Source organism: Rhinopithecus bieti, unplaced genomic scaffold (assembly GCF_001698545.2).
Source record: "Rhinopithecus bieti isolate Rb0 unplaced genomic scaffold, ASM169854v2 scaffold_16559, whole genome shotgun sequence".
Taxonomy (NCBI): domain Eukaryota; kingdom Metazoa; phylum Chordata; class Mammalia; order Primates; family Cercopithecidae; genus Rhinopithecus; species Rhinopithecus bieti.
In genome coordinates, this window is record NW_016808724.1 from 876938 (window position 1) to 900676 (window position 23739).

General features: G+C 51.0%; 2 protein-coding genes across 2 annotated transcripts in view; both read left to right on the forward strand.

Annotated features, from left to right (window-relative positions):
• The window catches only part of ERICH1 (glutamate rich 1), a 61244-nt gene extending 52951 nt beyond the window's left edge, over positions 1-8293 (forward strand). The window contains 4 exon segments of the mRNA XM_017887052.1: positions 101-389; positions 3168-3362; positions 7036-7246; positions 8149-8293. Of these exon segments, the coding sequence (XP_017742541.1) occupies positions 101-389; positions 3168-3362; positions 7036-7109 (558 nt within the window). The 3' untranslated portion in view covers positions 7110-7246; positions 8149-8293.
• Positions 8294-17233: 8940 nt separating this feature from the next.
• On the forward strand, positions 17234-21990 carry LOC108538777 (uncharacterized). Its single transcript, XM_017887053.1, has 4 exons — positions 17234-17287; positions 18499-18565; positions 19193-21442; positions 21579-21990. Exons 1-3 carry the CDS (start codon positions 17234-17236, stop codon positions 19948-19950), a joined length of 879 nt encoding a protein of 292 aa, XP_017742542.1. The 3' UTR covers positions 19951-21442; positions 21579-21990.
• Positions 21991-23739: the final 1749 nt, after the last annotated feature.

A 23739-nucleotide genomic window follows, 5' to 3' on the forward strand; every position in this document is an offset into this window, starting at 1 on the left:
GCTTCATGTACCAGCCACGAGGACGGCAGCAGTGAAGGGAGGCATGGATGGCTGGTAGGGAGGTGCCGGACGCCAGCGAGGAAGACCCACATCCGGCCAGGGAAGGAAGACATTAAAGACGCCGGGGAGGAGGGAGGTGCTGGACTCCTGGGAGGAAGACCCAACACCGGCCAGGGAAGGAGGACGGAGTGGCGCGACTCTGGGAAGGAAGACCCGACACTGGCCGGGGAGGGAGAATGGTGCCGACACCAGCGAGGAAGAATCCGCTATACCGGCGGGGAGGACGGATGGTGCCAGACCCGGGGAGGAAGATGATACAGTTACCGATGAAAAGGCAGCTAGTGTTCTAAATTTTTTGAAGTCAACACAGGAAATGTATTTTTATGACGGTATGTTTTTTACTATTTTGCATAGAGACATCCACTTAAAAGTTTATTAAAAGAAAGAAATATGCTGAAATGTGAAAACATACATTAAAAATATTCAATGTAAATAATTAGTTATAAGGCAAAGATCAGAGTATTTACGTGCTTTCCACTGATGATGTGGACGGGCATGTGCCCCTGGCATATCCAGAGAAGCAATGTGGCGGCCGTGGCCTGTGCCAAGAACAGGCTGGCCCCGTGTCCTCCATGCCTCTAAGGTCAGGTTTTGGAGTGTGTTGGCATCCAGGCTGTTTTTCTAAACAAGAGATAAATCGAAATTAGAGGTTTTGATGAGCTGAGCTCACCTTCATAAGCAGACTGAGAGGTGAAGGAAACACAGCTTGCGCCTTTAGGACAGATTTCATTTTCTCTTCCACGTGGAATGGATGCGTGATTTCTCAGCAAACATTTTTGTGCAGTTGTTTGTATGGACATAAGGAAAGTAAGCACAGGTTTAATGTCACAGATGGCGCTTGCTTACATCTGCACTCCGCTTTGTCGACAGCTGACCTAGGGACACGGGGTTGCCCCAGAACAAAGATACGCACCAGGGATGGCTTCCTGGCTTTTTTGTCTGTAATTTTTTTTAATACTTTTTAATTTTGTGGGTATAGGTGTCTTTTTAATGATGTTACCAGCAGGTTCAGGTTAATGTGGGTTTAGCAGATCCAGATTTAAGCAGGGCATTTGATGGTGTTCTTATGAACAAGGTTAAGAAGTATCAGCTATGTAATAATTGGGGAATTAAGTAACTGATTTTTAACAGTGATGCAGAAGTACCATTTTTAATAGATTGGTTTCAGTACGAAGAGCACTCTATCCTCTTCCTCTTTAGCATGTTTCTCAGCAGATTATATTAACAAATTGAAAACACATCCAGATGGCACATCAGGAAGACGTGGCTAAGACATTGCAAAGTAGAGTAGAATTCGGAAAGATCTCAGTAAACTTTCTATTCTGTGTGTGCTCGAGCACCTGGGGACAGACCAACAGTCATGCCGGGAGTAACCAAAAAGCCAGGTTGAGAAACACCTATTGAAGGAATCAGCAAGCTCCTCAGGAAATGGGCTCATAGGAAGACGAAACTCCCGGAACCCTCACGGGGAGGTTGTCATGGACACATCTGCAGCCACTTGTCTGCAGGAATCTGCCAGTCCTGAGTGTGGGCGTTGGGTGAGGGTCTGGGGAAAGGACCTGGTGGAGCCCAGAGAGGCAGAAAAACCAGCCTCACAGGTTGAGAGACCGAAAGCAGAGCCTGGAGCCTGGTGAGCATGGACGTTAGAGCCGGGGCCGGCGGGCTCAGAGGTTGGAGCCTGGGGACCAGTGGGCTCGGAGGTCGGAGCCGAGGTCAGAGCCGAGGTCGGCGGGCTCGGAGGTTGGAGAACAGAACTCAACACTCTGCATGGCTTCCCTTAGAGCCTTTGCCCAATTCTGAAGCTGTGGGTGGAAGACGAGAAGCCACACAGAGAGGCTCCAAACAACATCGGGGCCTCTTGGCCATCTTGAGGTGCTGATCAGGTGAGGATTGGCCTGACTCTGAAGCCCAGCAGAGCGGGGCAGCCCAGAGGCAGACGACCCTGTCCCAGATGTGTGGCCACCCTGGAGTCAGTTCAGTCCCTGCACAGTCCAGGGGATCCACCTCTCCTCTGTCTGCCTGGCGGAGCAAAGGGTGAGACGTCTAGAAGAAAATATCTCCGTCCTAGACCTCTGCAGTCTTTCCTGTGCATTCAGCAGCAGTTTACCAGGCATGCCACGAAACAGGACCACAGCTCCAAAAACAAGAAGAAAAGAGCAGTAAAGCGGGAGCAGGAGACACTGATGTTATCAGACAAGAAGCTTAAAATAAGGGGGAAAAAATTGGAGCATTTTGCCAGGTAATTTGAATGTACTAAAATAATCAAATGGAAATTTTAGGCCTGAGAAATATGGTAACAAAAATTCAGGCCTCAAAAGACAGGGAAACAGCAAATGAGGGTTCGCCTAAAAGAGAATTAGTGACCGGGAAGATGGGTGAAAGAAAGTCTCCAGAATGCAGGGTGGAGAGAAAACGGATGAAAACACAGGAAAGAGCCCAGCAGACCTGGAGTGGGAAGTCCGGTGTCTGCAACAGGCCCAGGTGGACAGGAGAGAGGACGGAGCAGTGGCGGGACAGAAAGACATGACAGTTGGGAGTTTTACACAATTGTTATGGGACACAGAGTCACAGGTTGAAGAAGTCCTGCCAAGTCCAAGCAGGGTTAGTGCCAAAACCACCACAGGCGACCACATTTTGCAGTCGAACTGCTCAACAGCAGCCAGAGAAACAAGACCAGCCACCAGACCGAGGGGAAGTCGGGCTTGTTTTCCGTTCTCCTTGATTTTTTCTGAACAGCCACAGTCTGATTCTTTTTTTAAAGCTATGACATAGAGAGCTTGGTTCATTGTCTGGTTTATCCTGCTGCTGTTCATGGCCTTGAGTTGTGTGTTGGACAGGGAAGGCATCTCACCAGACAGGCGCGTAGACGGGCCAGGGAAGGCATCTCACCAGACAGACGCGTAGACAGGTTTCCACGGTCGTTCGTGCAGTGGTGTTTTGTACTGAGCTCTGTTCTGATTCTCTCTTCTGGTAGCTTCTCATCTCCCAGACATCTCATTCTATGTGGAAGCGTAGGTTTGAGGCCTTCCTTAAGAGAGGAAAGCTTATCTTTAGTTTATAGAAATAAAAACAAAACCGTATTTCCAAGCAAAACTGACTTTATGTAGGTGTCTCCAGAGATGCAGCTTCAGCCGCCCTCGCCGATGCCGCTGAGGAACTGCTGGACCGTCTTGCATCACACAGCATGCCGCCCTCAGACGTGTCCATCCTGCACCACCTGAAAACACTGCTGCTTCTGCAAGATACTGAGAGATTGAAGCGTGCTCTGGAAATGTTCCCAGAACATTGCACGATGCCTCCTGGTAAGTACTGTACAATTTATTCAAGGTCCTGCTTAAGATACTCTCATCGAGGTTTGCCTCTAAAAGACTTACATGCCACCAAAACAGCAATGAGCTGGAAAATATGACGCTGCACATATGGCGTGGGAGAATGGAGTCCCACAGAGAAACAGGCTTCCTGCATCTCTGCTTGATATAAAAATATTTCACATAATATATGCAGAAACGCATGTGCAGTCTGAGTTTCCGGACTTGGGAGCTATCAACTCTTGGAGCCAAATTTTCCTAAGTTTCAATAGAAGTAAATTCATTTCTTCCTCTTTTCCTTCTCTCTATTGGTGTAGTAGATGGTAAATTTTTGCTGGCTTCCAACTGTCTGGTACCTTATTGGACCCCTGACGTGGTGATGATGACTTATTTTCCACCACATCCACTGGGCATCCTTTTCATGTAAACTGTTGTGTGCTGGGGCAGCTGTGCTCATGTCTTCCCAATGCCATGTGTGGTGACACAAGCTGTGGTGAGGGTATTCGGGCCACAGAAACTGGCAAATGCTGAAAATCTGAAGTCCAGGCTGTTGAGCCATTCACCTGCACACCACTGAGTGTAGAGCAGCACACTTGGCCCAGGGCCAGTGTGTGGCACCTGTCCCAGAGAAGGAGTCTCTGCAGATTTCGTGGAGGGAGTTTCAAAGTAAGTGTCGGGGGTGGTTTCTGTGCTTAGAAACCCACAGGGTTGCTGAGGTGTCAAGACTAGCATGTTAGAGAAGCCAGATAATGAACAGCGTTATATCACCGTGGTATGATGATGCCGTGGCACAGGCGCAGGGAGCCAGGGGCTGCGGGGACCATCAGCGTGCAGAGCATGTGGGTGCCAGAGGAGCTGCCTTTATGCAGAACGCCCTCCTCCGTCGAGGAGGTGTCGGCTGTGTGTTGCCCTGCGTGGTGCTCTGGGCTGTGGAGCCTGTCACTGAGGAAGCCTGGCAGGGTCCCCCCCGGGGCACTCGCTCCCTAGCTGAGGAGCTGGAAAAGAAGGACAAGAAGCCAGATACACGGTGAGATGCGTCGTAGCGCTCCAGGTAGATCCTGGGGATGAGGCTGTGGAGGAGTGGGAAGAGGAGGTGTTTTTGCAGCCAAGTGCACATGTGCTGAGGTGGGTGAACCCGTGTGTTTGGGGAGCTGCCAAGAGCCCGGTGGCTGGACCAGGGGATGGATGTGAGTCGCAGAAGGTGCAGAAGGTGGAGAGGTGACAGGGCCAGGCACATGGGAGGAGCCTGGTGACTGGACCAGGGGGTGCGGATGACAGGGCCAGGTGCATTGAGTGAGTCTCAGAAGGGGGAGAGGTGACAGGACCAGGCACATGTGCAGCCTTGTGGGCTTCTACGCAGAGACGGGAGGTTCCTGGAGGCTATGAGGCTTCTGGGCTGTTATCTTGAGGCTGGATGGAGGGCATGGAGAATGGAGACCAGGTGGGTGCTGCTGAGGACCTGCTGAGAGGGGCCTGCAGCATAGACCAAGGTGCAGCCACGGGTTAGGCAGCTGTAGCCGATGTCCAGGTGGACTGTGGAGGTAGAACCAGTGGGAGCTGCAGAGTGGCCGGCGAGGCACTGGGAGGACCAGGTCACCGCGAGGAGGAGGTGGAGCTCCCAGAAGGATCGGGTTTGAGGTGACAGCACTGCCCGGAGCATAGTGCTGGGTGGCTGTGCAGGTGCCAGTCAGACCTCGGGTTCCAGCTGAGGCTCAAGAGGGCCGTGGGGCCCAGAGTGCAGGGAGGAGAGAGATCAGGGACAGTGAGTACAGATGCCCACCAGGAGCGTGGCCAGGGGTCATGAGAAACGACACTGGAGGAGGACGCAGGGCCCACGGGCGGCAGTGGCGGAGGGGAGGAGCCCCACCGGGAAGGTGGCACCTGTGTGTGCAGGAGAGGGTGGCGTTGGCCCCAGGCCGGCATCTCTGTTTCTGGTTGGTCGTCAGGCCTCTTACAGCAAGTACTTAACAAACTTAGATTTCCATAATAAGATTTATCTCAAACCGCAAAAAAGCCAATTTTATTATGTTAAACTGATAGATTTTTATGAGAGATGAAAGTAAGTGATTTTAAAGTTTTAATTTTTTAAATTTTTGTTCTGTTTCTCACACTTGAGGCTTTTCTGACATGCACCAAAAGAGTTTTGGCAATTCTTTTTTGCATCAAAAGAATTTAGCAGAACCCCCAATATTAAAACAATTGGTTTCTTATGTTAAAATCATCGGACAGGTTTTGTATACACACATATTTACGTTAAGCCACTGATAGAACTAAACTGTGTGTAGGGATCTGTTTTCTCTAAGAAAGGATTCCTTTGAGTTCTGTAGGATATGTGCTTACAGTTTTTCTACGTCAAGCTATTTTATGAAATGAAATTTTATGAACAATGAAGCTTTGTTTTCACACATTGTATTTGTTTAATGCAGACTTGGCATATAGTTTTTGAAATTAAGGGTTTTTTCCATAATACTGGCTTAGGAATTTAATTAGTCACTGTGTCTCTCACCTCCATAGGATGAGCACAGAAATCACATTTTAAAAGCAGGTGTGGGTGTTTTCTGCCGATCGTGTCTCCTGTCCCTCTTCTCTGGCTCAGCAGTTACTTTTCCTCAGTTGCGGGACTGCGTTCAGCTGGGACGCCGGCGTCAGGGCGAAGCTCCCCCGCTTCTGTGACGTTTTGTTACACACGCTCCTCATCAGTAGTAGCTGCCGTTCCTTGAGTGTTCTCGCACGTGCACTGAGAAGGGCTGGGGACTGGCACCCTCCTCTAACCCTCGGTGAGGGAATTAGATTTTTATCTTCCTGACTGTTGGGGATTTCCAGAGCTCAGGCAGTTTGCCCCCGGGCGGGATGGAGCCTGCCTGGGCGGGGAGCATGGATGGGCTTCTGTTGTCTGTAGCTTGGCTCTCTGTGGTTGGAAGCTTCAGAAGCAGCAGATTCTAGGTGCAGCATTTGGTGCCCTGACAAGTTGTAAAACCTGACTTTGGGGAGAGCCCTCCCTGGCAGCCAGTGTCCCGCCATGAGCCCGGTGAGCACAGACGTCAGAGCCGGGACCGGCGGGCTCAGAGGTCAGACCCTGGGGACTGGTGGGCTCAGAGGTCGGAGCCGGGGCCCCGCTGTGGAAGCCCTGAGGGTTGTGGTAACATCAGGGGTGATTGTGGTGTCACGATGTGGTGTCTCGCTGCCTTTGGCTGGCGCTGCTGCAGCCCTGGTTTCATGACGTGGGCGCCACGTGGTCCTATGTTGTCTCACTTATGGCTCCACTTCTGAATTTTTTCTACTTGTTCACCCTTGACATAAACTTCTATTTCCTTTTCATTTCGGTTTGTATATGGGTTTTCTCTCAGGTCTGATTATAAGCCTGTAATATTGCACTGTAATGTTTTGAAGTGCAGGTGTAACAGAGCCAGTGAACCAAGGGTTCATGCCCCAGTGAAATACAAATATTCATAACTGAGCCAGTGTGTTGCCATACGGAGTACATAATGTGTGATTAGCAGGTGTAATGTGTCACTTTCAACATCAGTTTTATGCCAGAGTTGCATTTTATTAGATTATTTGGGAGTTCACTTTGGGCCCAAAGGCTCATGTATACATAATAATAACTTCTGATTTTTCTTTTTGTCTTTGTTTTATTTTTTGTTTATTTCTGTTTTTTGCTTTCCAGACCATGCCAGAGTAATCTCAGCTTTCTTTAGTTACTGGATCACACGTATCCTCCCTGAGAAGAGCAGTGACTAAAGTGGAATAGCTCTTTAAGAAGAGCTCCGCTTTGATAAAAACAGGAAAGACAGATGTGAAATGGGCCTAGAGTGAGCTCTCTGGGAGCTTGAAAGACGCTTCTGCCGCATTATTTCTTCATGTGTTGCTCCTGATGGGTAAGGCGCCATCTGAGGCTGCGGAGGAGAAATTGGGGTAAAATGGAAATTTTTCGCCAATTTGCAATTATATATGTCTTGAATTACTACATCAAATGTGATTCTGTTTTCTAATTATTGTAAAAATTGGAAATGGACATTCTGTTAAACTGTATCATGTGAAGCTCATATATTTTTATGAAGTTTTGAATCACCCTGTACCTGAAAGTCTCTGTTGTAAGAATGCTTTCTAGGTATTAAAATATTCTAGTTTAAGTAGTCTGATTATACTTGAATTTCTTTTTTTCTCTTTTCTACTTTGTGAATCATATCAAGTACCAGTTTTTCCTGTTGGACTTTCTTTTTTGTCATAGAAGCAGTTGTCAGTTCTTGGTATTACTAAGTTTTAAAAGCATCAGTCAGGCCGGGCGCAGTGGCTCATGCCTGTGATCCCAGCACTCTGGGAGGCCGAGGCGGGCGGATCACAAGGTCAGGAGATTGAGACCATCCTGGCTAATACGGTGAAACCCCGTCTCTACTAAAAATACGAAAAAGTAGCCTAGCCAGGCATGGTGGCGGCGCCTGTGGTCCCAGCTACTTGGGAGGCTGAGGCAGGAGAATGGCGTGAACCCGGGAGGCGGAGCTTGCAGAAGCCGAGATGGCGCCACTCACTCCAGCCTGGGCGACAGAGCGAGACTCCGTCTCACAAAAAAAAAAAGCATCAGTCAATTGGTACAACATTTGTGAGGGCAGTGGGCAGTGCCTCTGTCTATGTAGAGTTTTATTGCGGTAGAACATACATAAAACTCCATTTTAGTCATTTTTAGGTGCATAATTCAAGGTACCACATGCATTTGCCGTGCTCTGCCGGGACCACCATGCTCGTCCTGTTTGTGGTGAGAGCAACCCTCTGTGCCTTCCAGGACCCGCGTGTGCCCTGTCCTGCCTGTGAGCATCCGTGTCCCAGGCGCTGTGTGGTGCTCATCTCCCTTCCTCTGGGGAATGGAACTGCAGGGTCACCTGGTGATGGCGACGTTCTGAGGGGCCGCCAGGTGGGCTGCTGGGCCCCCCACACCCCCAGTGCTGATCAGGGCCATTCTGACGGGTGGAGGTGGCGGCTCGGGGGTTGCTGTCCGCTTCTGTCTTTGGAGAACATCAGCCCAGACCACCCCTGCCCAAAGCTGATGCTCAGGTGGGCAGCGTGGAGGGAGGGGAAGGAAGCCCTGTCGTCCCCCTTGCCCCCTGTCCTGCCAGTTCCCTCCAGGTCTCTAAGAGACGTCTCTTCCACAAGCTGGAACCTTCTGGAAGCAGGTGAAACAGGGATGTTTCTGGCGCTGGAGACGGTCCCCTGGGATCTGGTGGTCATGCAGTATCCCCAGCTTGATGCATGTCGCAGGCCCTGGAGCACAGGCATGTGGCAGCGGACGCCACTGTTCCCAGCGTCACCCGAGGACAGGACGCAGGCCGCTCCAGATGGGGCATTCCCAGGAGGCCACACGTGAGGCAGGAGCTGCAGGTGCTGCTGCTTCACTGTCATTCAGCCTCAGGGGAGCTGGGGTCATCCTTAGGGCGCCCTGTCCAGCCCTGCCCTCCCTTCTCTTCCCCTAACTCGGAAGTCACTGTGAGGCGTGGGAGTGGCCAGGAGCCCCTCGTCCCATGGTAAGAACCTGTGCTGAAGTGACGCCAAGCCAGACTCCTGCCTCCACTGAGAACCTCCATGGCCTTGTGGAACCTGGGCTGTTAGAGGCAGCAGCCTGCAAACCTCCTGTTTAAATGCTGCTTTTTTTTTTTTTTTTTTTTTTTTTGAGATGGAGTCTCACTCTTGTTGCCCAGGCTGGAATGCAGTGGCACCATCTCGGCTCACTGCAACCTCCGCCTCCCAGGTTCAAGCGATTCTCCTGCCTCAGCCTCCCGAGTAGCTGGGATTACAGGCATGTGCCACCACACGCAGCTAATTTTGTATTTTTTATTTCTAGAGATGGGGTTTCTCCATGTTGGTCAGGCTGGTCTTGAACTCCCGACTTCAAGTGATCCACCCGCCTCAGCCTCCCAAAGTGCTGGATTACTGGCGTGAGCCACTGTGCCTAGCCTAAATGCTTCTTAATTAATAGCACATGCTTTGCAAATATGAAAATAAATTCAATATTGGCAAATTCATAATTTTACTATTCTTAACGTCCCACTTGTGTCTTTTAATGATGAACCATCTCCACTTTCTCCATCCCCTGCAAGTGAATGTGTCATTGCCGGGGGGGCAGTGGGGAATGTGTCGGCCTTTTCCTGCGTTCCACGGAATCCCTGTAGGTTCCACGGAATCCCCTGTAGGTGCCACGGGATCCCTGTGGATGCCACGGAATCCCTGTAGCTTCCAGAGAATCCCTATAGGTGCCACGGAATCCCTGCCATTGCAGGGGGCGGTGGGGAATGTGTCAGCCATTTCCTGCGTTCCACAGAATCCCTGTAGACTCACTTCTTGCTTCTGTGATCCTGGGGGCTTTACTTTGTGAAACCTCCTGCATTCACTTCCTGATCCTGAGAATATTGAGGAATAGGGGTACAGTGGAGCAGGTGGAAGTTTAGGGTTAATTCGTTTTGTGTGTCATTCTGATTCCAAAAGGGAAAATGCATCTTCTACAAAACAAAAGCAAATAAATCTTGTCTCTAATATGCCAGCATAGATATGATAATCTGTTTATTCCACTGTGTTTGAAGTTAGATAATAATTAAATCAATTTATCTTCTACAATAGTGCAAACTACTCATTCAGTTCATGTAATTTATTTTCTGTAAACCATGTCAGTTAAGACAGGCAGAGAAGGAAGCACTCAGGAGCATGAGGAATTGTCATCAGGTTGCTAATATTAAGACAGTTGTGCCTAGAAGGAAAAAACACAGAATTTCTGAGCCCGTCAGTACTGCCTGCACCCTGGGACCTCCGCCTGTGTCTGCAGAGCCTGAGCAGAGAGGGCTTGCATGAGCCCATCTCCAATTTGCTTCCCAGGCCCAGCTGCCGCCCGGCTCCAGGGCAGAACTGTGGTGGGTTCGGGAGACTCCAGGGCCCACAGGGTCGGTTCTGGGCTTTGCCTCTCTCTGCAGCTCTTGCCCCGAGCACTCTCCAGGTGACGTATCCTCTCATCCTGGGGCTCGTCAGAGAATCACAGGGATGGGTTCCACCCCCTCCCAAATAAGACGCGTGCATGCCTCCGGCCGCCTCACTCCCACATAAGAAGCGTGCATGCCTCCACCCCGTCTCACACCAGTATTGGGTACAGCTTTGAAGGGGTCAGAAATTCCTTAAAACCTATTCAACAGGGTATTGTGGTGCAGTGAGTTCCCCACCAGGCTACTGAGGGCTTTTGTCCACTGCCTGAACCCTGAAGGCTGAGCAGCGAGCCAAGGTCACAGCGCCCCGCAGAGGAGCAGACATCCCAGTAACCTGGAGCCAACCCGAGAACTGTCCAGGACCTGGGGTAGGAGCAGGCATCCCCAGAACCTGGAGCCAGCAACCGCCCGGGAGAGTAGTTCCATTGCTCATGGCCGGCAGCAAGCCCGGGAACCCACGCAGAAGCAGCTCGGAAGCTGCGGGTCTTAGTGCTGTCCTGCGGCTGTCCAGGCAGACTGTGTCCCAGCCATTCTTTGATCTCTTGCTCCCTCCCAGTTTGGGCCGGGGCCGGGGCCGGGGATGGAGGAAACTGAATTCTAAAATTTTTATCGTAACAAGTATTAATGAATTTTATTCTTCTGCATAACAAATGACCACAGGCCCAGTGGCTTGAAATGACACCATTTGCCGCCTCACAGTGTCGGTACAGGGTGGGGATTCCGCGTAGCCATGCGGGGACCTCTCTGTGGACCCACCGGCTGCCAGCAAAATGCTGTTCCTGTGACCACAGGACAGAGGCTCCGAGTCCTTGCTGGCTGACACTGTGGCCGCCGCCACTCCTCGAGGCCCCAAGTCCCAGTCCTGTGGCCCCTCCAACCTGGCAGCCAACCTCAGGGTGGCAGAAGAGCCCTCTGGTATGGAGAACCTCTTTTTAAAGCTTGCATTTGACTCCATCAGGCCTGCCCAGGTAATCTGCCTGGGCAGATTACCCAGGAGGGGCAGGTGACAGGGCCAGGCTAGGCCCTCCTGTCCCTGTGGTGAGGCTGGGTGAGGAAGTCCAGGAACCACAGTCCAGCTGCAGCCCCAGCCCTGGGAGCCAAAGACTGGGGCCCAGCCAGAGGCCACTTGGGCACGAAGAAGGGTAGCAGCAGCTGGAGCTAAGAATGGCCTCTAGAAAGGGGCCGTGCCAGCCACTCTCTCAAACGTGGTCTATGGGGATGGGTTGGGGCCCCTCCTGGATGCTCCCTGGGGGCTGGTGGGCCCAGCCTTACATTTGGACATTAAAGACAAAGGAAACGCCAGCCAGTCAAACCACCTCTGCCATTCTTCCTCTTCTGGGGGTGGCTGGGTTGAAGGCAGTGCTCGCGTTCATGACCCTTTCTCTACGTCTGATTTGTCACAGATCCAACAGCATCCTGGATCTTCCTCTGAAAATCCCTCTCATTTTCACAAGGAATTTCTGCATATTACTCAGTCCTTTAATTTAATGTGGCATGGCATTTATATCATTCTAGCCTCCACCCTCACTCCTGATGAAAAAGGGCGCACCTGGCGTTCAGCTGAAACTCATGCAGATGAACTCCATAATCAAGCCCCTGTACGAAATCCAGTGGCCAACGATGCCATTCCCCGCAGAGACCCAGACTGGATTTACCATCAGGGAGACTGGCACAGTCTGCACTGACAGAGCAGGAGCATCGCCATCTTAGACAAGCATCACCACTGTAAGTTCTGGTTTAGAAACCACCTAAATCCAGCCCCAAAACATCAGCCTAATGGCTAATGTCAACATGACCTTAAACCACAAATGAAACCTCTGACCAGAGACGTGCCAACCCCGAGATAACCTCCCCTCTGACCAGAGACATTCCAATCCTGCAATAAGACTGTCCTCCACACAGAAACATTCCTAGCCTGTCATAAGCTGCCCCTCCCAGAACTCTTAAATACCCTTAGTCTCTAAGAGAAAAGGCTCCTGACCAAAATTGGGCAGAAGCCCCTCTCCAGTTTATTCTCCAAAATAAACCTGTCTTAGACTGTTGAGCTGCTTTTCATGTTTCTTTCTTCTTTCTTCAACTCTTGCAGTATCCATCACCATTATTGTTATGGTTTCCTATTCCACATTGCAACCAGCCTTTAAGAAACTACAATTTGTTGAGTTTTGCTGTTGTATAAAAAAATCCATATTTATTTGAGAAAGCGATTAACATACTCCCCTCTTTCCCATTCTATTAAACGTTTGCTAATAGTAAAATTATTTGCTATTAAAAATTATTTTTCACTAAAATGCATTATTTAGGTTAACATACAAGGAGTGTATTGTTTATCTTAAATGAATTAATCCATAATGTTTAAGTTTCTGCTTTGGCTTCTAGGCTGGAGCATGCTGGGGGCTCCTCGGGGGGCTCTTCAGAGCGAGGGGGTCCTGAGGCCAGAAGTCTGGGAACCACTGCTGTGCACCATTTGGCACAACACTAGCCAAGGCCCCTTGCAGAAATGTTCATCCCAGACCTGCAGCAGGAAAGACGCAGCGTGAGTGGGGATGTCCTTTATGTCCAGAGGCAAGTAAGCCCCAAACTTTGACACTTGTCAGAGTGACAGGGTCCCAGGGGCGAGCTCTGGCTGATTTCAGCCTCAATGTGAACAAGGTCATTAATGGAGGACAGCGCATTACAAAGGGCAGCGTAATCCATGGTTTGTGGTCCATAGCACCAGAGCGCAGGTGGGGAAGGTCAGGAGGAGAAAGCTCTACTTCTCACAAAAAAATGGGGCAAACAAACATAGAGATGACAGAATTAGAAAAGTGTTCATCGTCCACAAGGGAATAATAACCAAACCCAACAAGGATGATCCAGATGCTAAAATCACCGGGTCAGATATTTTGGGGAAGGGGAGAGTCCCAAAGCCTCACATTACCCCACAGGTGACTTGCGGATTTTGAAGGGGAGGAGCAGCTTTGCAAGGGGGATCCAGCCACTGGCACTGAGCACCCGGACGGGAGACTCTTAGGAGAAAACAGAAAAAGGAGGAACCAGGGGAGTTTAGAAGATGCCGTGGGGATGAAGGGCATGTCCCTTGAGGACCGTGCCAGCAGTGAGGCCATTCGGAGAGGACTTGAGAATGGCTGTGGTCACGGTCAGTTCAGGCCTGGTGGGCAGCGCTACAGCCTGATTTGGGGGAGTCTTCAGGCCATGAGTCTGCAGGCACAGAGACAGCCCTGCGGCGTCATCTGTGGAGGCTGAAGAGGGTGCCCCTGGTGTCCACCTGGGCAGGGGGAGGGACCTGTTGGGATCAGGTGTAACTGTGAGAACAGCACAGTGGATGGGTGGTCTCTGCACCTGCGTGCATGGAGGGAAAAGTAAGACAGGACAGGATGTGTCACGAAAAACATTATCATGAGTTAAAAATGAGGCACGTACAACAATAGAAATCCTGCAAAAATATATTTAAATAATACACTCTCTACTGTGTGTGACTGTGCATGAGAGAGGAGTGGAATGGGAGTGGGGCACAGAGGAAAGAAGGAAGGAGTGCAGAGGAGAGAATGGATGCAGATAAGGAGCGAGCAAGCCAGAGAAAAGGCCATGCATGCCCCCGGAACGATGCCCCATGATGAAGGTTACTGCGTGATCCACTTGGCCCCTGGGTCCCAGGAACTGACCACAGCAAAGAAGAAAAGAGGAGCTCCTGCGAGGGCAGGTGCCGGTGCACCATCGTCCAGAACACGAGACCCACACCTAGGTAAGAAGGTAAGTCTATGTGAGAGCAGGGCAAATGAAAACAAGTGAGACTCCTGTTACATACAGTCCTGGGTGTGCTGACATAGAGAATTCCTCTTTGCAGGCTTAATGACTATTTGCCATGTTGGATTTGCTTACAACCTGCCTGTGGCATGAGGGCGTCTGAGCGTAAAAGTGAAAGAGCGTTTTAGAATAAGTTGGACAGTTTCTGTCTCCTATCTAGAGACAGCCAAGTCCTTGCTGTTAGAAAGACAGGTGGAGCTGAAGAACAAAATCAAACGCGGCTATTCTCCCTAGTCCCTTGGGGCGTGACTTGGTGTGGGCTTGGCCTGAGGTCCCATCCGTGCATCAGGGCTCGGCAGAGACCACTTGGGGTTGGTTTTCCTTTTTGTTGTTCTCCATGTCTTTCTGTGGTGAGTTGGGCTGAAGGGAATTTGTTACTAAAGATCATCAAAGTACTCAAGTGAGCACCAGGGCGCAACTCCCCAGGGCGCTGGCGTCCAGCCTGAGATGATTTGGTCACCGCGAGCAAAGCCATTGTGACCCGCTGTCTTCAGCTTGGCAGGTGTTCCCACCCTGGGTCCCGCTGGAGGCACAGCAGCCACGGGGCGTCCTCTCCTAGGGCAAACCCATGATGTATCCACCTGCACTGACACCACGGACACCACTGCCCGCCCCTTGCAGCAACGGGGACACTGATGTCGGCCCAAGTCCTTATGGGGATGTCTCCGTGGCGGCCTTGGGGGGATGTCACTGTGGTGGCCTCGGGAATGTCACCTAAGCCATCTCTGGTAGCTGGTGAGAGGTTCCTTTCCATCTTCCCCTTCAGTGTGTGTCTTTACATAGTTGCCAATACGGATCCATAATTTTTGAATTTATTTAAAACTGTAGTCAACATTGTTTGATGTATAACATACATATAGAAACATAATAAACCATAATGTCACACCTCCTGGAATTCTCACAAAATGCCAAGACCCCTGTAACCCACACCCAGAACGGGAAACAGCCCTCCCCAGCGCTGCAGCCCCTCGAGGAGGCCCCCTCCTAGCTCCGCCCCTCCAGTCACTCCAGGTTTTCTCTTACCAAGCTTCTGAAGGAGCTTCCTGGCCGTCCATCCTAACGGTAGCACAATATGCTAATAAGTTAACGGACCTCAATTAACTTAGCTATTCTTTTATTTGTGAACTGTTACGTTGCCTTAGGATGAACAGGGTCTTAAAGTCTTTGATGTATTTTGCATTATTTTCTTACTTAGGTTGAAAGAACTGGGGCTTTTGAGGCAAAGTCTACTACACTTAAAAAATACATTTTTATTGTGATAAAATACACATACTATAAAATTTACATTTTAAAATATAGAGTTCCTAAACCTAAACTCTGTCCCCATTAGACAGGAACTACGCACCTGGCAGCCACCGACCATCCTACCTTCTGTCTCTGTGGCTCCGACTCCTCTGGGGACCTCTCCTCGGTGCCACCCTCTAGGATTCGTCCTTCTGTGACCAGCTTATTTCACTCACCATAACCATTCTCAGGGTTCCTCGTGTTATAGCCTGTGTCGACTCCCCTTCTTTTTTAAGGCAGAATTCAAATTCCATTTGTTAAAAGAAACACTTCAACTGAATTAAATTTAAAGGAGTTTAATTGAGCAATGAATGATTCATGAATCGGGCAGCGCCAGAATCACCGCAGATTCCGAGAGACTCCAGGGATGCCTCATGGTCAGAACAAATATACAGACAAAAAAAAGGGGTGGGGGGGAGTGATGTATAAAAATGGGCAGAGAGGTGCAGAATAGCTGGATTGGTTCCAGGTTGGCGTTTGCCTTATTGAAACAGTTTGAACACTCGGCAGTCTATGCGTGGTTGACGTATGGCCGCTGGGATTGGTCAAGACTCAGCCACTGTCACAGGCACAGACTCCTGAATTAGGTTTTCAGTCCTGTCTGCTATTAAGGTGAGTTACGGTTCGTCCACAAGGACTCAAATATAGATGTCCTGGCATCCTTCGCCGGCCATGTTTAGTTCGCGTTAGCACATTGCACTGTGTTTGTTCATTTGCATTCATCTGTAGATGGACATGGTGCTGTTTTTGCCTTTTGGCTGTTGAAGTAATGTTGCTCCGAACGTGGGTGTACAAGCACCTGTTGAGTTCCAGCTTTCAAGGTGGGAGTTTATGCCCAGAAGTGGAAGTGCTGGATCATACAGTAATTAAATTTGGGTTTCGTTTTCTGAGGAACTTTCACATCGTCTTCCACAACGGCTGCACCGTTTTTCATTCCCAGCAGCGGCGCTCGAGGGTGCTCGTTCCTGCTTATCCTCACCAGCACTTATTTCTGGTTTATAACAGTACATGATAATCATCCCGATGGTTATGAAGCAGCACCTCGTGGTTTTGATTTGCATTTCCATGCTGATGAGTGGTGTCAGACGTCTTTTTGTGTGCGTGTTGACCTTTGTATATCTTCTTAGGAGAAATGTGCATTCCAGTCCCATGCCCACTTTTGGGTTTTGTTTACCACGGCTTTTATAAACCAATTCTACATCATATGAGCTGTGTGCCTCTGGTCTCTCCAAGTAGCTTAAATTCTCTGAGCCCGAGGCATCTCCTAGGAATGAAGATGCCCTGTAAGCTCAACACCATTATTCACGCCTAAGACAACTAACACCAATTCTCTAGCATGCCTAAGACAACTAACACCAATTCCCTAGCTTTTGAGTGACCATAGGAATTATCACCGGAACACGACACTTTGGAAAGTGAATGAGTTGGGATTAATAATTATGCCGGAACAGCAGGTGTGAGCCAGAATAATCCCAGGCAAGCTCGTGGTCACTTTATGTGATATCAACTCCACTCCGTTCCTATTTGGATTTCCCCACTGTCCCCAGGACGTCTTTCCAACCAGCAGCCAACAGTCGGGCTCTGCATTTGGTTGCGGGCCTGTGTTGTCTCATTGATCTCTGTCTGCTGCTTCCCTAAAGGTGGTGACTGCTGGGGCCAGGCCACAGTCTCGCTCTTGTGCAATGGATTCTCCCTCCATCACGTAACCTTTCCTTCTGCCAGCTGCGTTTCCTGCCACCGGAAGTAGGGTCTGCAGGCGTCGGATTCAGAGGGCATGTGGGTGCAGGGTGAGCTCAGGGAAGGCGTCGGTGGGGTGGCATGGAGCACCAGGGCAATCCCTTGTCTGAAGAGGTGACTGCAGAGCCGTCGCTGGTAAACCCATGCAGAGATGCCTCAGCGCCCACAGACGCTCTGCCTCCAGGTCCCTGATGCCTCGGCAACTGTCAACGGCCTTTTCCTAAATCAGTGCCTTCATCTGGGTTGCAAAATAGTCGATCTAATTTTACCGTTCCTGCCACATTTATTACCAAGCATTCTGTGTAAAAGGTATTTTCTCAAGAGGAGATGAAACAGTTTCTCTTAAGCAAGGGAGAGCTGCTGAAGTCAATCCCTTTCCTCACTGATTTCCAAGTAGAGAGTTGACAATGATGTCGTAGTGGCCGCTGAAGGGAAATGAGATGCCCTGCCCCTCCCACTCCATTTCAGCCTCTCTCTCCCCTCACTCTTCTCCCCCAACCCTGCCTGTCCCTCTCTCTCTGGCTCTCCTCTCCCCGCCCCCAGCTCTCTGTCTCTCTCCCTAATCCCCCTTCCCACTTCGTGGACTCCCAGGTTCTTCTTTGGCCAGTGGGAGCCCCTCTGGGCTGGCTCCTGCATCTTCTCCACCTGCCCCATTGCCAAGGGCACTTTCTTGCTCTGAAGGCCCCGAAGCCCCACGCTCACCTGAAACTTTCCGTGCCCCAGAGCTGGGATCAGCTGCTTCTCCAAGGAGCCCTGGGATGATATGTTTAAAGACAGATTTCAAAATTAGAATCAGTATTTTCAAAATCCCTTTCCCTCTTTTCCCACTCCCACCCACCCCAGCGTCTCACAGTATCAGGCAGGTTTAGGAGATGAGGACCCTGTAAACCCAGCGCCACTTCTCTTCCCAACCCTGTACTAACAACTTAAGCTGGACCAGACATGAACTTAAACCCAAAACAACTGACATTGACTTGCAGCGTCTGATTCAACTTAACTGAAATGCGGTATCCATATTGGCCTCAATCTAGCCTTGGCAAGTATGTGCGATAAGCCAGGGACTGTGGTTCCCCAACAACGCATCTTCCTGAAACCACTGAACCCGTGCAAGACTAGAGCTCTACCGTGCACGAACGAGGGCTGTTCTTGGCTGCGATGATTAACATCTGCTGTCATTTGTAAACTGTTTACACACCGCCTTGGCGACGGGACCCCAGATCTACTTCCCAGTCACACTCTCCTGGGCTCTCCTGGGATTTCACTGGGACCTTTCACCATGGTGAAGCCTCCTGCGGTGGCCGCGGCCCCTTGCTCTCGCTTTACGAGGTCAGGTCTCGGCTCTGCAGGCCTTGGAGCCCACAGCAGAGAGACCCTTTTATCAGCATGGGCTGCGGGGCGGCTGCACCTCCTCAGGTCAGGGTGGCCTGAACTTGCGTCCTGCGCCTCATGTCCTCCTTCTCTCCCGCCGTTGGGCACGGCGCCGGCTCTGGAATCTGAGCGTTGGCACGGTGCCTCCCTGGCCGGCTGCCTGGCTGCTTCCCTCTCCGTGCCTGGGGCCGGCCTCGGGGGCACCTGCAGTCACGGGGCGGCTGCTGCTGGGAGCTCAAGCCCATTTCATCCTCTCTTTAGGAGGTGCCCATGTCCTGCCCAGGATGGTAACTGATGAAAAGCGAGTTGAGGCGACAAGGGCCGCCCTTTCAGTGGCATCCGTGAGTTGGATGTCAGCCCCCAGGGCAGAAAAAGGAGAGCCTGCTCTGCCTGCATTCTCTCCTGAGACTGTCACTAAAGCTGGAACAGGGAGGCCCAGTGCGGACAGGGCTGCGGAGTCAGACCCGGGACAAAGTGCTGACTCGGCCTGGCGGAGGCCGGCATCCTCCTCGACAGCACTGAAGGGGAAGTAGCTCCCTCCCACGCACAGAGGAACGCGGGCTCCACGCTGGGCCGCACACTTAACACACGTTCAGCTCTGTGCACTCCCAGCATGGAGCCAGCACCAAGACCGCACCCTGCCAGCCTTGTTCTTCTGAACATGCCCCAAAGCCAAGCGCAGGACGTGCAGGTCACACTCAGCAGGGAGGCACCACGTGGCCGGGGTCACTCAGCGGCAGCGGCAGGGAGGCTCCACGTGGCCGAGGTCACTCAGTGCAGGGAGGCCCCACGTGGCCGGGATCACTCAACAGGGAGGCCGCCCCCGCCTGGCCTGGTCCTGGGGTGCTCAGGCCCCGCAGCCCTGGGTGTCGGATGTTGCAGCTGCCGCCTTCTCCCTGACGCCCACCACACGCTTCCCCGGGCCTAGTCCTGTCACGTCTCCTCCCAACCTGGGGCCACCGCTGCTCCCAGCCCTGACACCGATTCCTGGGAAGCGCTTGCTGGCGCCCAGCTGTCAGCTCACCTGCTCTGATGAGCCGTCCGCCCTGTGCAGCTGCTCTGTCTTCGCGTGGACGGACAGCACCGGCGCCCGCGGACGGACAGCACCGGCACTCATGGTCAGGCTGCTCAGCCAGGGGCCACAGAGCCTCGGAGCCGCGTCTTCCCGCTCCTGCCTCCTGGAGGGAGTGCTTCATGATCTGAGCCCACCTTCCTGCGGGAAGAGCTCAGAGCAGCCGGCGCTGGGCACCCCTTCCCCCCACCCTCTCGGGAGAGGTGCGGTCCTGGAGTCTAACGAAGGTGACAACAGGGCTTACCTCTCCCCTGTGGACCCTCCCCCCAGGGCCAGGGGCTCTGAGCATCTCCACCATGCACAGGATACACCCACCCTGGAGTTCTGTGTGCTTGACCTTGAGGACAGCACAGAATAAAATAAAGCCCTGCTATTAGCCAAGAAGCCAGGTTACCACACTCTGAGCGTACAAGCCCTTTTGCAAACTCTATTCTTGTTGTTTTCAGGGTGAAATGCAAAGAAATAGGTATGTGTTATTTTAACTAAATACTTGGTTATTCTAAAGACAGCTCCACTGGCACAGATATGCCATCTCTTGCTCTCCCTGGATGCTGGTAGGTGCTGGTGGACGGGAGGAAAGCCTGGCCTCAGTTTCCTGCCCCCATGTCTAAATTCATCCAGGCAATAAAGTGCATCTGTGTCTGTACAGGCAGTAACTCAGATCAGCCCTTCCACAGTGGCACACAGTTCCACAGAAAATCCTGTTATCAATAATAGCATCTGAAAGAATTTGGGAAATCACCCTGCTGAGCTTAACATATTTGCACTAGTATGCAAATATCCTTGAACACACCTGCTGGAACTAATCCACTCAAAACTATGCAGAGATTACAGGCAGGAAAATGTCCTGGGTATAGATTTATGGGAAATGACAGAACTGCTCTCTATTTTTGCCTTTGGAAAATTAGATTCCCAGTATTATATATTTGAATCTACTATCATTATGCAATTGTTAAATTTCCTCTTTAATTTTCATCTCTGACATGTGGTTTTTACCCAGTCATCAAAATATAAAATAACTGTTTCAATCACTTGCAAAGGAGCTTTCTTTCCAGTATTTTCAAAATGCAAAACATGGAAGTATGATTTGTTGTTCTGCATTTAAGATGCACTTTGGCAGTGGTGGTGCCAGGCCGGTGGCCACAGGGCTGCCCCGTGTTCACATGGAGTGCACGCTGGAGCAAAGGGAAGAGCCAGAACCAGCGGACTCCTTCCTGGCTTCCTACTTGGGATTAAAAACCCCTTTTGTTCAGATGTCTGCTGTACTTTTGGTTTTTTGTTTGTTTGTTTGTTTGTTTTTGCTTTTTCTTTTCTCTGGTGACCTCGGCCACAGGCAGCTGTGTGATTTGTGTCCAGTTTGGGACACGACTGTGTCAGCCCCACAGGTCCCAGCACCTCCCCTCCTGTGACCTGGAGTCAGCGTCCTTGCCATGGGCCTGATGTGTGGATGTGAGTGGTTTCCATTAAAGTGCACAGGATGATGGTGAGAGTCCACGCTGGGGCTGCTGTCACGATACCCGAGACGGGTTCATCCGTAAAGAAAAGAAACGTATTTCTCGTAGTTCTGGGTGCTGGGAAGTCCACTGTGAAGGGGCTGACGTTCTAGGGAGGGGACGCATTCAGGCCACAGCAGCCTTCAGGTGAGCAGTGTTGTGCCTTTCGCTTTCTCTGGTCTCTTCACAGCCTGTTTCTAAGATGCGCACACGTGTTGCTGTCTGTGCACCTCACGGTGGATTCTAGCTGCTGTCTGACCTGCCATCGTTTGCATCGGCCACACTGTACGTTTCCATTGCTGTGGCAGGAACTAATTGTCCCCATGTCCATTCTGCCCTCCTCCTTTCACTGATGCGGTGAGTTTTAACTTGCAGGTGCACACGGCGTATAACTGTTCTGGCCAGTGAGGTCCTTAGGGAAAGCAAAGGCTGCAACTTTCAGGCCAGGCCCTTATGAAAAATCTGTCTACCCATCTCCCATCCCTCCTCCCAGGGGCTGGAGTGCTGTGACGTGACTGTAGGGAACCAGCTTCAGCCTCGGGGATAGACCATCTGCCAGCAGTAGAGCAAGACTGAAAGACTCAGAGTCCAGCTGGCCCCGTGGGCAGGGCCCCGTCTCCCCTGAACCTGTCACCCCACAAATGCAGCTCCCCTAATGATGACACTCCCTGATACCACAGAGAAGTCCTGGGAGCAGCTATAGGATGTCACCTTGGGAGACGGTGGGGAGTGTTTCTGGGGATCATCCAGGAGAGTGAGCTGGCCTGACTCCATGGGGGCTGCCAGGCAGCTTCCCGGGTTGCCTGGACCCCTTCACCAAGGGACCATTCGTTTGTATTTTCCCTCCTAGCAGACCTACTGTGCTATCTGCTGCCTTTCCAGTGTGACTCACTGTTTCCTTTTCAAATTGCAAGTCCTTTTAAAATAAAATAAAATTTGTTTTCAAATTGCAAGTCCTTTTTAAATTATCCTACACACAAATGTCTACCCTTGTGTAGGTCCAGTGCCAAGGTAAAATTCACTCAAACTCCTGCCAGACCCTCCTCTTTGCCTAATTCTGGATTTCATTAAGAACGCAGACTCAGCATCCACTTGGTAAGGTTCACGCGTCTTGTCGCCAGTGCCACCGTTGTTAGTAACAGTTGTGGTTCAGAGACAACCAGTGGCATGACAGGATTCAATTCCTGAGAGGTAGGATCCCTCCCCCTTGTGATCCAGAAATGGTTACGATGACCCCACCTTTCTCTGAAAGCAGGGCGTGTAACCGCTGCCAAGGGCGCGCCGAGGGCCTGAGCACAACTCCCACCACCTGTGTGGACAGGCTACCCCAATACACTCAGCCTTGGCGTGTGCACCTGAACACTGGGATGACGTTCTCCCTCACGGGATTTTGAGAAGGATTAAATGAGGACCCTGTATGAACATGGAGTGCTCGGTAGGCCCTCGGCACAGATTAACTGATGTGAATTGCTTTGCCACGTGACTTCTGGGATGAGCCTGTTTCCCAGCAAGACCAGGTGTGGGCAGCACACTTCTGCACCCCTGGGGCACCTGGTTCACTGGACACTCACCGGAGGCACCAGCAAGGAATTTGCAGAGGTCACGTGTCGCCTGTATTGTTCACAGCAGGCACCACCAGGCCCTCCTTTGCCGTCTTCTTCATGACAAGCAGGTGCAGGGGCAGGGGAAGGCGGGGCTCTGATGCGCCTCCCGGTGGACGCGGCCCTCAGTGAGGTGGGGCTGCAGCTTGCACGGCTCCCTCAGCATCCAGCCTCGCGGCAGGGGCTGGGCCACAGGACCCCAGGAGAGGCTGGTGCTGTCAGGACGTAGTTCATCTGCCTGGCACCTTCCATCAGTTCCCCCCAATGCCAGTTTTATTACTTGGGAATAAAATGCAGTTTCCAAAATGGATTTCTGTTCTGCATTTAATTAAACACCAGTTTAGGCAAATTTCCCAATTTTTGTGAGAACTAAAGATTTTTCAAGGACTTAAATTGTTACTCTTGGTAGGATCATTTTTTTTAATCTACGGAGAATCATCCTGAATACATACGGCTGCTGTAGGCAGAGAAAAATGTTTTTTCTCCTTTTAATTAGAGCTTTTGAATCGCTCTATCAGTTTTTCTCAAAGTCACTCTAGTTTGTGACACTGTGAAGCCGGTTTGAGTAAACATGGTCTTCTCCTGCTTGAGTCTCATAATGTTTGGTTCATGGAGACGTCATTAAACCTCTGCTGAGGAGCAAGCGAGTTTTGATCACTTTTGATAATGGCTGCCATCTTGCAAGGCCAATGCCAAACCTTCAGAGAAAGAATTACAACAGCTCCTGCTTTAAACAATCTGTGTTTCTCCACTGCACGTCGTCCTAGAGTAACTGCATGTTGGAGACAAATGAGAGCAGCCAGTGCCAAAAACATGCATCTCAGTGCATCTCACGGATGTGCAGACGTGGCACTCAACGTGCAGAAATGCCTGATGATCCCATTAGCACCGGTTCCATTTCAGGACAGAAGGAGCCAGTAGGGGCCAAGCGTGAAGTGGATAGCACAGCTGGAGCTGTGGTGAAAGATACCAGGACCCGAAAGTCCTAGAAATTCAGATTTCTGGGCTGGGCACCATGGCTCACGCCTGTAATCCCAGCACTTTGGGAGGCTG

Bases quoted from the DNA above. Each gene is read 5' to 3' on its own strand.
- LOC108538777 (XM_017887053.1), top strand. From the start codon at position 17,234: ATGGAGCACCAGGGCAATCCCTTGTCTGAAGAGGTGACTGCAGAGCCG. The intron at 17,288-18,498 runs GTAAACCCATGC...TCGGCTCTGCAG, and splicing joins TGACTGCAGAGCCGTCGCTG to GCCTTGGAGCCCACAGCAGA. The intron at 18,566-19,192 runs GTCAGGGTGGCC...CATGCCCCAAAG, and splicing joins GGGCGGCTGCACCTCCTCAG to CCAAGCGCAGGACGTGCAGG.